The following is a 13,415-nucleotide window of genomic DNA, read 5'->3' as shown; positions in this document are numbered from 1 at the left end:
TTCTCTTCCAAAAGTTGTATTAGCATTAGCTGTTGTATTCTTGTTATACATTTAAACATCCAGTCCCTTTTTTGAATCTTTCTAAGTTCTTGGACTCAACAACTTTCTGTGGCAATGAGTTTCACAGTCAACACTGTATATTGTATAAACAGATAATGGTTTTGAATTTGTGACATTTTAATTTCTTTTCATTAAATGCCATGTTAGGAGGTAAACCCAAGTTGGTTATGTTCATTTCAATTTCTGTCTGAAGAAAAATATCATTTGACAGAATTCTGCTCCAGTGTGCAAGTTGAATCTCATCTATGATATTGTGCTGTTTTTGGATGTGTCCGGGAGGAACACATGAAAGGAGAGAAGAAGGTGAAGCTCTGTAGTACTAGAAGAGAGCAGAATATCAGAGTTGAGATCTGACATATGGATTGGTATAGATCTGAGAGCAGAAATTTTTCCCATATTTCTTAAACATAAACAGATAAAATTAGCACAAATAGAAAATTCATTTTAAATGTCAAAAGAGGGTTTAAAAATAGTGGGAAATAAAATATTTTTTAAAATGCATGTACGAAAAGGGCTTTCAGTTCTTTTTCGGAGGCATCTAAGACTAAAAATCTGCGATCTCTGTTTGGATTTGCATAATATTAGCAATTGAAAAAATTCAGGTGTAAATAATATCTGTCATATCACAACTGCTTGATTATTTGTCTTTTGGGCAGTTTAGCACCTTTAAAATGAGATTATGCATTGGAGTAAATCTGTGCATATAAAGAAAAAGGCAAGAAACTGCTAATACACTTATTTTATAGGGTCACCAGTTACCACTAAATTGGCATTCACTGTTTAGCTCATGATCTTTAGCTGTAGAAGGTATTCTGACAAATGTATATTGTTAAATACTTACTGAATAGGGCAACAGCAGTGTACTGCAGTCTGGTTACTCATGCTCTCTGTCACACTGCAGTTGTATTATGTTCTGTTCATAAAACAAAACCAAATGTTCAGGGTGATTTCCTGTCCCTTCCCATCCTCAGGCAATGTGCCTGAGACACAGAAGAACCACTGCATAATAGGGATAACAGGGTGTAGAGAGGGCAGGCTGAATGGCTGTCTCTAGATTTGAGTGGCTGTCTCAACAGCAAAGCTGAGGGGAATTTTGAGGGTGTAAACAGCCTGGACTGTGGATCTGCTTACCACCCAAAACCGCTCAGTGAAGAAATATGTTGGAGTTGCAGATGCTACCGGAGCTGGGGGGCCATGCTAGGACACAGTTGCTTTACTAAAAAGAAAAAGAGTACTTGTGGCACCTTAGAGACTAACACATTTATTTGAGCATAAGCTTTCGTGAGCTACAGCTCACTTCATCGGATGCATTCAGTGGAAAATACAGTGGGGAGATTTATATACACAGAGAACTCTATACTCTGTTATCATACACACTGTAAGGAGAGTGATCACTTAAGATGAGCATCATCAAGGATCTACAACCTATCCTGAAGGACGACCCATCACTCTCACAGATCTTGGGAGACAGGCCAGTCCTTGCTTACTGACAGCCCCCCAACCTGAAGCAAATACTTACCAGCAACCACACACCACACAACAGAACCACTAACCCAGGAACCTATCCTTGCAACAAAGCCCGTTGCCAACTGTGCCCACATATCTATTCAGGGGACACCATCATAGGGCCTAATCACATCAGCCACACTATCAGAGCCTTCTTCACCTGCACATCTTACCAATGTGATATATGCCATCATGTGCCAGCAATGCCCCTCTGCCACGGACATTGGTCAAACTGGACAGTCTCTACGTAAAAGAATAAATGGACACAAATCAGATGTCAAGAATTATAACATTCATAAACCAGTCGGAGAACACTTCAATCTCTCTGGTCACTCAATTACAGACCTAAAAGTCGCAATATTACAACAAAAAGACTTCAGAAATAGACTCCAATGAGAGACTGCTGAATTGGAATTAATTTGCAAACTGGATACAATTAATTTAGGCTTGAATAGAGACTGGGAGTGGATGAGTCATTATACAAAGTAAAACTATTTCCCCATGTTTATTCCCCCCCACCCCCACTGTTCCTCAGACATTCTTGTCAACTGCTAGAAATGGCCCACCTTGATTATCACTACAAAAGGTTTTTTCCCCCTGCTCTCCTGCTGGTAATAGCTCACCTTACCTGATCACTCTCGTTACAGTGTGTATGGTAACACCCATTGTTTCATGTTCTCTGTGTATATACATCTCCCCATCTATTTTCCACTGAATGCATCCGATGAAGTGAGCTGTAGCTCACGAAAGCTTATGCTCAAATAAATTTCTTAGTCTCTAAGGTGCCACAAGTACTCCTTTTCTTTTTGCGAATACAGACTAACACGGCTGCTACTCTGAAATCAGTTGCTTTACTGATACTCCAAGACCAAGAGGAGACAATTCCATTCATTTCCCCAACACGTGTATCCCTGCATGTCCCTCTGGAGAGCCTGTCATAAATATAAAGGGAAGGGTAAACACCTTTAAAATCCCTCCTGGCCAGAGGAAAAATCCTTTCACCTGTAAAGGGTTAAGAAGCTAGGATAACCTCGCTGGCACCTGACCAAAATGACCCATGAGGAGACAAGATACTTTCAAAAGCTGGGAGGAGGGAGAAAAACAAAGAGTCTGTGTCTGTCTGTGTGATGCTTTTGCCGGGGACAGAACAGGAATGGAGTCTTAGAACTTAGTAAGTAATCTAGCTAGATATGCGTTAGATTATGATTTCTTTAAATGGCTGAGAAATTAAGCTGTGCTGAATAGAATGGATATTCCTGTCTCTGTGTCTTTTTGTAACTTAAGGTTTTGCCTAGAGGGATTCTCTATGTTTTGAATCTAATTACCCTAAAAACCATCCTGATTTTACAGAGGTGATTCTTTTTTACTTTTTACTTCAATTAAAATCCTTTTTTTCAGAAATTGAATGCTTTTTCATTGTTCTTAAGATCCAAGGGTTTGGGTCTGTGGTCACCTATGCAAATTGGTGAGGATTTTTACCAAACCTTCCCCAGGAAGTGGGGTGCAAGGGTTGGGAGGATTTTGGGGGGAAAGACATTTCCAAACAACGATTTCCTAATAAATAAACCCAGATAAACGTTTGGTGGTGGCAGTGGAAGTCCAAGGGCAAAGGGTAAAATAGTTTGTACCTTGGAGAAGTTTTAACCTAAGCTGGTAAAAGTAAGCTTAGGAGGTTTTCATGCAGGTCCCCACCAGTTCAGAGTGGGGAAGGAACCTTGACAGAGCCCTTGCAAAATGTCCATGGGCTTGGTTTTTGCACAGAGGTGAAGGATGTGGTCCTTAGTTGTTTAATGTAAATTCTGGTAGTAAAATTGTTTTCCTATCAAATTATTTTGCTTTAAAAAAATTGAACTGAAATTATTTTTGTCTGAAGCAGTATTTTAGTTCATAGGTAAAAGGAACACTATGAATTTATAGTATGTCATCCAGGTATTAACATTAATTTTACTTCCATTCAGGAATTCCTTTGATAGACATCATAGTGTTGTACTGTATATCTTTACTCACCCTGGAAGAGCTGGAGAGCTGCTTTATGAATAAAATGAGTTTCAGAGAGCCACACAATTATCAGTGTGATGTCCTCACATTGCACTTCAATACTTGTTTTGCAATATTGTGTCAATATGACACTGTCATCAGAAAGCACTGTTGTGGCATTGTGCTGTTATTATCTGTGCCTCTCTGTGAGACTCTGTTTAATGTTTTATCTCCACTTTTTTCTCTTTCTACCCTTCCAACCCCTTCCTTGCCTAGAGTCTTTCTGTTGACCAATTTAGAAAATTTGAAAGTGACTGTAACTTTTTTTGTTTTTCCTTGGCCCCCTCCCTCCACTTTTCTCAGCCTTCTTTCCTTGCTTGTCTGCCCTGGCTTTTCTTTCCTGGAGATAATTTTCTGTCTCTCCCTTCCTTGTTGTTTATTCCTGTCTTCACCTTCCCCTCACTGTCTCCTAGATGCCACTTCTAGTTTTAAATCTTTCCATCTTTTTCTACTCTTTGTTCCCTTTTCACTGTCTCCTCTTCTCTCCGTTCCATGGTCCTTTTCCTCATTCTGTCTGTTCAGTCATCCTGCTCCTTTTCACTTCTCATATTCTGTTCTCCTCTCCAAAGTTTTCTCTCTCTCTATTGCCTTCTGCCCTGGAAACTCCTATATCTCTTGTCCTTTCCATTCATTTCTTTCCTGTACTCTTCTAGTCCCATCAGCCCGTCCCAGCGCCAACCCATATACCATCCCATGCCAGCAATCCATCTTCTCCTCCACCTAAGTTTCTCCTCTTTCCTTTGTTCCTTAAACTACTTTGCAATATATTATATTTTCCTGCGCCGTAGTGAAATGTCTTCATTTTATCAATATTTATTATTAGAAGTGTCTGCTGAATACTGCTCTTTTTTCAATGAGCTCTAAATACTACATGGTATTTATACCATGGCGCCGTTTGAGTTTGGTAGTTTCCTTACCAATATATATCATGTTACAAGAAAAGTTTCTCAGAAACAACATTTTTGATTTGCATCCAATAGCTGTTTTCATTCATTTCATCCTGACATAGTTCAAAACATTAGTCATTGATTTAAGCCGATATTACAGCTTCATCAGCATTTTCTATTCATCATTACATTATCTCAAGTTAATTGTTTACAAGCATGACAGAGTTTAATCCTATTACTTCAGACTCTTTTTTTAAATACTTAACAGCACATCTTTTAGAGAAGCCTCACAGAAACAAAGGTTTATGGTTTAATTTGTCTTAAATAGAAAGACTGTGCAGTACTTAGCCTTTGTAAAGAGTTGAAACAATTTCATGATATGATTTCAGTCTGTGAATAAAATGTAAAGTCTAATTAAAGCTATTTAAGATGACAACTTTCTTCAGGGAATCAAAGAGGTAATGTTAAGGTCTGCATTACCAGCCCCATTGTGTGGGACTTGTATCTCTTAACCTGTGTACACAGAGAATATTGCTGCTTGTTCAACTCTCGTTTTATTTCATAAAAACAATCCAATAGTAAGTTAGTAACCACAGAGAGACTGTTTGTTTTTATACCTATTATCTGCTGTGTATCTCAATTGTGTTATTGGGTATTTTTGTTTCACTGGTTTTTATGCTCTCTGTGTGTAAAATCTGGCTGCTTTATTCTCCGGAGAAGCCAAGGTCTTTTGTGCTCAGCCATTCATCTAATGTTGCCACCACAATGCTAGATCCTCATGCTAAGGAGGGAATTTCCAGACTTTGGTCACTCCTTCCCCCAGAGAGAAGGGCTATTAGAAAAGGGGTGTGAGAGAATTGTTCTGCACCACCTGGAAACTCATCCTTCAACTGAACTCTCAGGCAGGAACTGGGACACCATCATTAGTACAACTTCTACAGTGGGGATGATGCTGAAGAGATCAGGCCCGATTCTGTGCCCAGTTACACTGGCATAAATCAGTGATAACACTGATGCATTCCTCCGGTTTCAGAGCAGTGTAACTAAATACAGAATTTAGCCCATTGTCTCTTTCCTGACTCATGCATTTACAGAAAGCAGGCATACAAAAACCACTGATCTCGGACTTTTACACCCAAATTTAAGTAATGATGGCAATTGTCTCTGTGCTTGTGGGTAAGATGCCTTTAAGCTATGGCAACTAACAAAGATTTGCAAGATTTCTTCGTAGTACAATCAAACTGGCTGGCTTTTGATTGTTTTTATGCTATTAGATATGACACAGTGTTGTCCAGTTTTCTCAGCTCGGAGTGTGGTTATGGTCAGAGAAGTGACTATAAAATGATAGGTTGTTACTGTACATGTATCTCCCTCTGCAATGGGCATTTAACTTTTGCTCAGTTTACAAGTTATTGCACTAGACACTTGCCGGAGAATAATATGAGAAGGCCCATGCCCTGAAGGATTCGTGTGTGTGTTATGGGAGGTGGTTGAGCAAAGGAGTAGTGTTATGCAGGGATGGGGGTTGACTGGGAGACCAAGTGAAATGAGTTTTTTGGAGCTCATTTTGAATGTAATTGGCGTGTGTCTGAAAAAAGATGACTGGGAGACTAAGGCCACGTCTACACTCCCCGCCGGATTGGCGGGTAGTGATCAATCTATCTAGTGTAGACGCGATAAATCGATCCCCGATCGCTCTGCCGTCGATTCCGGAACTCCACCAGGGCAAGAGGTGGAAGCGGAGTTGACGGGGGAGTGGCTGCCGTCGATCCCGTGCCGCGAGGACGCGAAGTAAGTGATTCTAAGTCGATCTAAGATACATCGACTTCAGCTATGCTATTCTCATAGCTGAAGTTGTGTACCTTAGATCGATTCCGCCCCCCGCCCCCCAGTGTAGACCAGGCCTAAGTCAGAGTGGTTGTAGGGGTGTCTAGGAGAGAGTGAGAGTCATGAAGGTGGTGATAGCATGTGTGGAGGTAACAAGGGAGAGTGGGAGAGGTGAGCATTGGGGTTGGCGGAGGAATAAGTGGGTTGAATAGCGTGAACCCTATGAATCCTCACAGTCTGAGCAGGGAAAACCAATCCTGCTTAGTGTTGGCCTCTGTGCACTCCCCTCCCTTGAAACACATCACTGCACACAGCCTTCTTCACAGACAGGAGTGCAGATGCATTAATTTAGTACTACTTGAAGCAGAATTCACTTCAAGAATTCTAGTGAAGATAACTTGCTCACATATCATCTGCTTTGGGACAAGGAAATGCTGCAGAGAAACGGTTTGCCGATTCATGTCCAAGGGAGCCCCCCTTACAAATTCCATGCAGTCCAATCTCCATGAGGAAGTGTAGCACAGAGTCCTTTCCACCAGTAAAAGGGGATGCAGGTGAGAGTGCCGGCTCTGTGGTATGTTCCACCTTCTCTTGGCCCTGCAAAAGCCCCTCTGCAAATACTCATAGAGGTTAACTCGTCTTCTCTCTTGATTTCTTTCCAGGGTTGAGTGGAGATCTAGTTTGGGAACATCCCTTGTTCAGACAATTTTAAATATTAAAATTTCAGCCATTCTGGAACATTTTTTTTATTATTTTTTTTGTTTTGATTCTTTAGCAGTACAGTTAGCATTGGATTCAAGGAGTATTAATGCAGTGTTTGATGTAGAGTTTGCAGTATTCCCTCTTGCTGATAATCTTCAGGGTGAGTTGTGTACCATTGGCTCCGGAGGCCAACCATCCCAGAAGATCACTTTACAAAAAAAAGTGTTGTTGTTTTTTTAATTTTCATGCTTTTATTTATAACAACATATGCTTCAAAGTGTGATACCAGACATCATAATATAATTCTAATTTATTCAGAAAATGTTTCTTACCAGCCTGATGTAGTTTCTTCATTAATAATACCCAGTAGCTATAGATTTCTCATGCTGGCCTCATGCATCTTCTCATCTGCCTTGTGAAGGTGTTTTTTTATTATCTTGATAAAGGAAGAAAATGTGACATTATGCCCAGCAGATGTATTTTCTAAATCATTAACTCAGATTTCCACATTTAAGGAAACATGAAAATGTGTCTAATTAAGTCAGAGAGAGCCTTTTGAACCCCAATTCCCATCCTTTGTAAATGGAATTGATGCTTTTCAGGCATGCACACAGCATAGACTTACTAGGGAAAAATAACCAGGAGTTACATGATGTGGTCTTCAAGACACATGGCTTTTTGAAATGTCTGTGATGAAGTAAGTGTCAAGAAAATGACCCATTATCCTGAAAACAACCAAGAGCAGTCCACAAACAAAATTACTGAAGACAAAGGAAAGAGAAGAGAATCATCACTGTGAAAGAAAAGCTTCTAGCCAAGAGGTGCAAGAAATTGGTGGGGACAGGGAAATAGACCACAAGTGAGTCTTGCATCTATATTTAGGGTGGACACCATCAGGACAGTCAGAAGTTAGGGGAGAAATCTCATCATCTCTCTTTCCTCCCTACATCTCCACCCAGTTTATTGTGCCTTTTAGTGTTATGGGTGAGCACTGTAAAATAAATAGCTGAGGGATCTTTCTATGCCAGTTCTGACCCATCTGAGGCATTTCGATGCATGGTAAAGCTGGTCAGGAAAACTGTCTTATTTCCTGTAGAAAATGTCAAAGAAAATGAGTGTTTTCCCCATTTTTATCAATTTTTTTAGAATGTTTTTTCAGATTTTCATGGAAAAACTAAATAGCAAACAGCTTTTAACACTAAAAAATGTTCATTTTTATAAAAAACCTGAAAAAATGTGATGAAAGCAGAAACTTTCTCAGGAAAATTTTTGTTTTGGTGGTGGGAAAATAAGTGTGGCAATTTCTTTTCAACCAGCTCTAAGGCATAGAGTCAGTAGGCCTTCCTGTGACTCTGGGTGTTTCTAGATCTGGGAATGCTGCTTGTTCCCTCTTCAACTCTGAAGTTAGAGGTCTTTTCCTGTCCTGAGCTATTTAGTCAGCACTTTCCTCCTACATGTGTGCGTGCATGTATATACACATACACACACACATATTAAAAGCCAAATTGAAAACGCAGTTAAACCAAATGCTATTTAGACAGGTAAAAAATAAATCTATATCGCTTCCTTGAGCCTCCAAGGCTAGTTTTACTGACCAAACTAAAGCTATCCTAACGTATAATCCATAGTTTTATAGTCTTTTCCAGATTATATTGGATCTTAATTAGTCTCATTGTAAGAGGTCAGTAACCTTATTCAGTGCTAATTGGGCACTGGAATGAAAAAATAGGTATATTTAAAAAATCTCAATAAGTAGCAAAGGAAAAGATTTGATAATGAGATTACTCCACTGTACAGTCAGATTTCGTCTTTATTTCAGAATAGTCTGTCTAATTTACCTAACTGCTTCTTAGGATAGCTGTGGGGAGGACAGGGGAACACATGTCATCCGATGAAGTGAGCTGTAGCTCACGAAAGCTTATGCTCAAATGAATTGGTTAGTCTCTAAGGTGCCACAAGTACTCCTTTTCTTTTTGCGAATACAGACTAACATTGCTGTTACTCTGAAACATGTGCCTGTTGGTGAGTGTTACGTGAGTTTTCGAAAGAGATAGGCTCAGTTATAAATTAAGTCATAAATAAGAAGATTTAATTTTTATGACTCTGATCCTGAAGTACCGATTGGAAGATTATTCATAAATAGATACTTTGTAAAGTGCTTTGAGATCTAGTGATGGCTAAGCTCTACATAAGAGCTAGTTGTTGGAAGAGGTGGGCAGAGGTAGAGCGGGGGCAGGAAGGGGAGGGCAGGGGCAGGGGCCTTGGGGGAAGGGGTGGAGTGGGGGGGGGTGGGGAAGGAGTGGAGCGGGGCGGACCCTGAGGCAGAACCGGAAGGTTAAGCACCCCCCCGGCAGATTAAAAAGTCAGTGCCGCTGATAGCTGTGTATCTAGTAGTTTGACATAGAATCATAGGACTGGAAGGGACCTTGAGGGGTCTTCTAATCTAGTCCTCTGCACTCAAGGCAGGATTAAGTATTATCTAGCATAATTATAAAAGCATAAAACAGTAATTCCTGCCAAAAGAAAAATGACTCAGAAGACTCTTAGCTCTACTTTCATACTACTCTATTCTGATGCACAATTTGATATGTTTTAGACAACATTTCCGAAAATACAATAGTTTTCCACACAAAAATGAAAAAAATAGAGAAAAAGCAGCTGCTCCAAATCCTAGTCTCCTGAGGATCTCAAAGTCATCAATTAGAAAACAGTAATGATACAAGCTCTCTCTCACCAATAGAAATTGGTCCAATAAAAGATATTTCCTCACGCACCTTGTCTCTCTGGTAATGACACTGTAAGTATGGTAAGAATACGCTGAATCCCTAACCAATCTTCAGAAGAGCACACAGTCCCAGAGTTAAATCCTGCTATGACATCTTTGGAGTCAATAGGAGCCTTTGTCTTCAGTAGGTGCAGAATCGAGCCCTTAGAGTTTGGCTTCACTGGCAACTCAAAACAATAGCAAAACACACCTTTGAAACTACATTTCCTCCCAGAGCACTAGGGTGTTTGTCTACCTGTGTTTTAAACCACACCCATTACCTCCGTATCTGGTTTCCCTCTGTTATATCAATTTTGATGGAATAAATGGGACCAAAGAGTCAAATGTGTTAACATGACCCTGTCATTGTACAACATTAAACAGTTGTAAACAAGGTTCAGGGTTTGGTACACAGACACCTCATTTTAGTTCTATAGTAAACACACATTAAAAATTCTTCAATCTTTTCTTAAAAATACAAAAAAAGAAGGAAAAAGAGCTAAAGTGTTTGAAAAGTAAAGTACTGAGTAAGTCTTTTAGTTTAACAACACTCCTTGTCCTCTTTCCCTTTAGCTGGGGGGAGAATTTTTCTTTCCCCTAACAGTTTTTTAGCTGGTGTTAAAGATAGTAGTAACTTTTGAGGAAAAGAGTTAGTTGAGATGTGCTGGAGCTGCTGTTGTTAAAGTCTGATCCCATTTTGTAGAACACAAATACACACACAAGAGAAGGGAGAGAAGAACAGCAAAGGTAGAAAATGCAGCTTCTGCCTCTGGTGTTGATTCTCACTTGCAACCTTACTGCAGAACTGTGCTGGCATAGCATGCACATGGTCTTATCAACCACTGCGAGACATGGCAAACTGGCACCAACGTTGGGCTATGTAAGGCATTGCTTTTAGCTGCCTCGTTGGTCACAGTCTTACACCACTGTTGCAAAGTATACAGCCTTGGCCAGCTAAGCCAGTCTCTTAATAAACAGAAAGGCAAAAAAGAGAGAAAGGAAAGAGAAGAAATAAGGTGGGGAATGAAAAGGACACACAAATGGTGGGTGACAGCAGGAATCAAAGTCTCATGTTCCCAAGTGGGGTTCAGGATTTAATCAGAGCAGGTAGTGGTGGCAGATGTCATCTGGGTCCCTTTCTCTGTCCCCTGTCTGGTCAGGACTTCTTTCAGGACTAGGATGACAAAGGGCCAGCAGTGTCACAGTGGATCTGAGGAGACAGAGGTCAGCCTCAGTGGTGAAGCTCACTCCTTCCGGTCCACCTGTCTCCGCATCCGAAGTAGTTGATAGCGTATTTTTCTCCCCCAAAGTATTTTCTTATAAGAACCCCCATAAGAGAGCAATGGGAGAAATAGCCCATCCCTTCATTATTTTGTCCAACAATTCTGGGTCATTGATTTCCAGTCCCACACTTCTCTTGTTTATCGGGCATGGTCTTTATGCTCCCCTTGAATTAGATCAGGTAGGCCTTTTTGTTTGGACTAATTCAGTCTTTCTGACTCCATTTTGCACCTTTTTTCCATCAACATTTTTCTAGGTTATTGTGGTAATTTATGACCTTTCACTCACTTCTTACAGTTGAGCTCACAATTAAGGTAAAATGGAGCCTCAATTGTTACAATACCTCTGGGACTTCCTCTGTGCTATCTCAGTTTTTTGCCCTGCTCAAAGAGGTCTGCTAACCCCTTTATATCCAGTTGGAGCCCATTGGACCCTCATGCCTGCATGACATGACAGTAATACCTTTGAATCTCAATAAAGAGTTTTAGTACCTAGGTTTCAGAGTAGTGGCCGTGTTAGTCTGTATCCGCAAAAAAGAAAAGGAGTACTTGTGACACCTTAGAGACTAACAGATTTATTTGAGCATAAGCTTTCATGAGCTACAGCTCACTTCACCAAGGGTGACTCAACAGGACAGGACCATGTTTCCATGCAGGGTCTTAGACCTTCCACCTTGTTACATAGGTATTTAATTTTTATTCAGGCTTGTGAAGGTGCTTACTTCATACACATATGTTATAGTCGGTTCCATGATTTTTTTGCACTTGGTTTCCATATTCTTTTTCCAAAAAGAAGACCAATACTTATCTACTGCAATCCAATTATGGGGAGAAGTACAAACAGCAATCATAGTTGTCTGAAACTATCGGCACCTTTCATATATTAAAAAATGTAAAGAATGAAACCATGGGAGCCTATAATTTTCCTTTGGGTGAAGAAATCTTGTCCTCCCCACCAGGAAGGATACACAAGATCTGAAATGCAACAGAACCACCTCCGTACCCCTTGCAAAAAATGGAGCAGCGCTCCACAGTTGGTCTTTTCCTGACAATGTGCAAGGGAGTTTCTGGGCAGTCCAGCATGGCCACTAAATCAACAAACTGCATGTGGTCACTGGCCAAAATGCCTATATAGGTCATGAAGCATAGCAGGCCACATTAGTGTGGTTATTGTAGAGCATTCTGCCCATACAAGCCCTAAAAGTCACGCACAGGCAATCTGTCCTTTTGAGCTTTGTGCAGCTGATGATGATTTCCTCCTAAATTTAGAGACTTTATTTTGTACAGTAGTTTTGCTTGCTTTTTCTCTCTCTTGAAAATTACATTTTGTATGAAAACAATATCAAGTGATAGGGTGCATTGGAGAGAGGAGAGGAAACGTGGGGGCAACAGACAGCTGGAGTTTGAGAGCCCATTTGTCTCTTTTGACACATTTTATTGACTGATTGATCACCACTTTAGCAGAAAGATACCAAAACTGATTGGAATAAACACAAGCATATATTCTAATTGGCTTCTGCAATCTAAGCAAAAAAGAGGTTCTCTAACTGAAGTTTGATGCCAAGGCAAGAATCTGCCCCATCTAAACACTTCTTCCATGCCAATTGATATCACGATGTTGTTATATTGTTTGTTTATCAAATATTGAATGTACTCATTAAAACATATGGAGAGACCCGTACTCACCTTTATACCAGAATGTCTCAGGAATAGTGTCTGACATGGTCTGACTTCTCAAATGTATTCATTCTTCTTGCTTTGCAGGCATACCTGGAAGTGACTATGTCAATGCCAACTACATAGATGGTTACAGAAAGCAGAATGCTTACATAGCAACACAAGGGGCTCTCCCAGAAACCTTTGGAGATTTCTGGAGAATGATGTGGGAGCAACGGGGTGCAACTGTGGTCATGATGACAAAACTGGAGGAAAGGTCCAGGGTAAGAATTGCTTTTTGCTTTTGTAGACTGATTAAAAAAAATTAAAACTTGTATCTGCTTTGTCATTTACATATGTTTTTCATTCAAATCTGCCTCTGCGTTTTTGCCCAATCTTCTCTGTATCTGAAGAATTTGAGAGTGATAGCTAATAATAGTGTCTTTATTATTATATGCGGAGCTACACAGCCATGCCACTTTTTTCTTAGTCTGTTTTCTAGTGACTAGGAAACTTGACATCCCATCATCTTTAATAGTTTCTCCAGACACTTCAACTAAGTCCAAACTAAACTGCAATGATGTTTTGATGCAACTTACTATTTTCTAATACAGGGGTGGGCAAACTTTTTGGCCCGAGAGCCACATTGGGGTTGCAAAACTGTATGGAGGGCCGGGTAGGGAAGGCTGTGCCTCC

The 13,415-nt window shown here is 40.3% G+C and overlaps 1 protein-coding gene across 46 annotated transcripts in view; it reads left to right on the top strand.

Moving 5' to 3' along the window:
- The window catches only part of PTPRD (protein tyrosine phosphatase receptor type D), a 1,647,138-nt gene that overhangs the window by 1,576,550 nt on the left and 57,173 nt on the right, over positions 1-13,415 (top strand). For all 46 annotated transcript variants that reach the window (XM_074953350.1, XM_074953349.1, XM_074953347.1 and 43 more), the window contains one exon: positions 12,828-13,003. In XM_074953350.1, the coding sequence (XP_074809451.1) occupies positions 12,828-13,003 (176 nt within the window). The remainder of the gene's footprint in view (positions 1-12,827; positions 13,004-13,415) is intronic.

The sequence above is a fragment of the Natator depressus genome, chromosome 5 (assembly GCF_965152275.1).
Source record: "Natator depressus isolate rNatDep1 chromosome 5, rNatDep2.hap1, whole genome shotgun sequence".
NCBI classification, from domain to species: domain Eukaryota; kingdom Metazoa; phylum Chordata; order Testudines; family Cheloniidae; genus Natator; species Natator depressus.
The sequence above is the reverse complement of the archived record's forward strand: the minus strand, read 5'-3'. Positions and strand labels throughout refer to the sequence as shown.